The sequence below is a fragment of the Priapulus caudatus genome, unplaced genomic scaffold, assembly GCF_000485595.1.
Source record: "Priapulus caudatus unplaced genomic scaffold, Priapulus_caudatus-5.0.1 Scaffold1332, whole genome shotgun sequence".
Classification (NCBI taxonomy): Eukaryota; Metazoa; Priapulida; class Priapulimorpha; order Priapulimorphida; family Priapulidae; genus Priapulus; species Priapulus caudatus.
In genome coordinates, this window is record NW_014578393.1 from 39,933 (window position 1) to 43,798 (window position 3,866).

Consider the following 3,866-nt stretch of genomic DNA (forward strand, 5'->3'; position numbering starts at 1 on the left):
TGCTAATACTAGAAGTACTAATACTATCATGTATGCTAATACTAGCAGTACTAATACTATCATGTATGCTAATACTAACAGTACTAATACTATCATGTATGCTAATACTAACAGTACTAATACTATCATGTATGCTAATACTATCATGTATGCTAATATTAGCATATAAACCCCTGCGCGTCGTGAGGGTCGCACTGCAACATGTTCTGATTGCATCTATGACAAATACGACGTATGCATATACGCTCTCCTTTAACACTATTTGTCATAGGAAAATTCTTCCCATGACAAAATTAAATATTGGCGAGTCAACTTCGTTCCGCTTTACAGCTGAAATTTACAGCTTGCGTTCATAATAGCGCTCCTAAACTCCTATGATGCGCACAACACATACAACAATATTTGTCATAGGAAGAATCTTCCTATACGACAAATAGTCTCATAGGAAAGCGTATATGCGTATGTCGTATTTTGTCATAGATGCAAGCAGAACAGGCTGCGCACGCCTACCGGCAAGCCACCGTCTTCGTCGATGAAGAACCGGCCGACGGGCAGCATGGAGTAGTTAACGTAGCTGGAGGCGAGCGGTTGTCGCGACAGCACCGTATAGTTGCCCTCGGCATCTCCGTTCTCGTCCATGTAGGTCAGGTAACCCTGCACACCTGCCGGCGAAGCAACGAGCTGACGTCAGAATGGGTCGGGGTGCGTCAGGCGTACGGCAGAGGGGCGGATGTGTGGGGAAGGGAGAGGGGCGGATGTGTGGGGACACCACGCACACGACACGCGCACGCGGCACGCGCACACGCAACACCAGGCACCACACGCAGCATCGCACGCGCTCGGAACGCGCCCGCGACACACTCACACACACACACACACACGCTCATACACTACACACACACGCTCATACACTACACAACACAACGAGCACGAGCTAGCTTGAATATGTGTCTTTGCAGGTAATTAGTATAGCCTCGTTGGCAGATACGGAAGCTTACAGCAAGCGCGAAATATGTCAGTTGAAAAACATCTCACATTCACTCCCCAAGAAATCGTAGATACGGTCTGGAAACTACACAATGCACCGCGCTGGGCGTGCGCAGAGATGCGAGGCCACGGGCTATTAGTAAGCGACACGGACGTGTTGTTCCGTCTGCCTCGTCGCGAATATTTCCTCTATATAGAAAACACTGCACCGACAACTCATCCCGCTTATTTACGCAAATTTTATTCGCTGGCCAATCCGAAAGCTTTTTCTACATCTAAGAGCCGGAGAAGAAAGAAAAAAAGGCGCACGCGCTGGGTTCTATTTTTTCCATTTAGTTGGCCGTACTGACATCATCGGCGAGACATCGCGTCTGTTGATAAATAGACCGGCCGCTCACCATCGCAGGCGCGAACGCACGTCTCGCAATACAACAACACCCATACCACACACCGCACGACAGATCAGGAAACACACAAGGGCGCGCACACTCACAATACCGCACTCACACATATACGACACACAAAGAATACATACACACAACAACACGCACACGCACACGCAACGCCACGCACACACACACTACACACACACGCACATACATACACACACACGGCACACGCGCAGCACGCACGGCACACAACCGCACGACGCACGCCACGCACCAACGCACCGCACGGCACGACGCAACGGACACACGCACACACATCGACGATCCGGCACACGACACACGCACACGCACACGCACACACAACGACACACACACACACACACACGCAGGCACACCACACATGGCCACACATTTCATGCTATTGTTTTCTCGCGCCGATTCTATTCACTTGAAGTAGATCCGCGTGTTTTTATTTTATCCTTCCGTTCGCAGATCACCGTATTCGCCTCGTACCTGTACGACGCGGTGTTCCTGTACGCTAAGGCTCTGCACACAGTCATGAAGCAAGGTCGCAGTCCCACACGACGGCAAAGCAATTATCGACGTACTGCGCGATCGACGTACCAGAGTCAGTATAGTGTCCAAAGCACCTTTTTTTACCTAGCCAATAAAAAATCTTTCGCACTTCGTTAGCTTGTAGGGAGTTTTGATCATATCGCGAAAAGTTCCTCATTTTCCTGCGCGGTTCTTTAGGGAAAGATGGGCGGAAAAAGGAGAATGAGAATGAGAGAGTTAGTAGAGGACTCATTTGTGGCAGTGCGGACGCGTTTGAAATCGAGAGGAACCGTGGCGCCGCCCCGCGGGATGTGTAAAACTTCAAACGGGCTTCGCGCGAGCGTGACGTCACAGATCCGCTAATTGTGTTTTACATGAAAGAGCGAGGATATATATACACACATATATATGTATATATATATATACTATAGATAGATAGATAGATAGATAGAATGCGATAGATCGAATAGATATAGATAGGTGAAAGATAAGCGCTAGATAGATAGATAGATAGATAAATAGATAGATAAGATAGATAGACTAATATAGATAAGATACGATGAATAATACGATAGATAGATAGATAGATAAGATAGATAGATAGAAATAGATGATAGATAGATAGATAGATAGATAGATAGACTAGCATGATAGCTAAATAGATAGTCAGGGAGAGAAAAGAAAGAAAAAGAGAGAGATGGAGAGAGAAAGTGAGCGAGCGAGCGAGCGAGTGAGAGACAGAGAGAGAGAGAGAGAGAGAAGAGGAGAGAGAGAAGAGAGAGCAGAGAAAGAAGAAAGAGAGAACATAGAGCGCAGCGCGCGAGATAAGAAGAGGGAGAATATGAACAGCCGCAACACTGATTGCGAGCAGAGGACGCAACACGGCGATAACGTATTAAAAAGTAAATAGAGAACGCCAAGAAGCTGGCGTCACTTTCAAACTCTTCCGCAAACATCAACGCACCTCTAAATTATCATACGTCTCTCTACAATTCCCGGAAAATTTTTCATCTCCCGCATCCATTTAAAACAAATAATTATAAATCTTTTCTCTCTTATTAGCGTGAGCGTGGGGCCAGGGTGTTTTTTGTTCTCTCGGTGTGAGGTGTGGGTGTAAGGTTGCTGTCAGCGGTTAATAGATTGTTGCCTGGTAATTAATTATAACAAGTATACGTTATCTCCGATATATAATCTCTAGTTATATAAATGACACCCGCGCATGCAGGTTCGCACACGACGCACGGCATGCGACACGTGCAACACACGGCACGTGCGCACTACATGCAAACACGTACGCAACACCCACCACACACCTCCCTACAATCCCAGACTTGCAATACTTACCAGTCTGTCGTGGCGCAAGCAACTGGCCGCCGTCGTGCTACGAGTGTACTTCGCTCTCTCTCTCTCTCGCTCTGATTCCTCTCTCTCATTCCACCTTCTCTTCACCCTGCTTAGCGCGCGCGTTCTCTCTCACTCTATCCCTTCTCTCCCGCCTCCTCTGCTCGCGACTCTTCATCTTCCCACTATCTCTTTCACCTCCGCTTCGATTTCGGCCTTTCCTCTTCTTTCTCTCTCTCTCTCTCTTTTCTCTGCTCGTCTGAACTCTTCTCTCTCTCTGTCTCTGTCTGGATCTACCTATCTCGTTCTTTCCATTTGTCTTTTCTCTCGTGCTACACACCCGCTCTTCTCTCTCTCTCCGCTCTGTGGCTGTCTCTACCTTATTTCATTCTTTCTACTTCCCTTCTCTTTCGCGCTTTCCAACCCCTCTCCCTCCCACACACTCTTCCTCTTCCTCTCGCTTTCTCTCTCTCACTCTCTCTCTCATCTCTCTTCTCTTTCTCTCTACCCTCTCCCTTCCCCACCACATGCTACCCTTCTCGCCCTTTCCCAGCACACATACGCCCCCTCTTCCTTCCCACACATCCGCCCCTC

At 47.9% G+C, this 3,866-nt stretch overlaps 1 protein-coding gene across 1 annotated transcript in view; it reads right to left on the reverse strand.

The window, feature by feature from the left end:
* Nucleotides 1–3,866, reverse strand: part of LOC106816265 (guanylate cyclase 32E-like) — a gene marked incomplete at its 3' end in the record, with an annotated part of 43,868 nt that overhangs the window by 37,280 nt on the left and 2,722 nt on the right. The window contains exon 2 of the mRNA XM_014820845.1: nucleotides 511–662. Within this exon, the coding sequence (XP_014676331.1) occupies nucleotides 511–662 (152 nt within the window). The remainder of the gene's footprint in view (nucleotides 1–510; nucleotides 663–3,866) is intronic.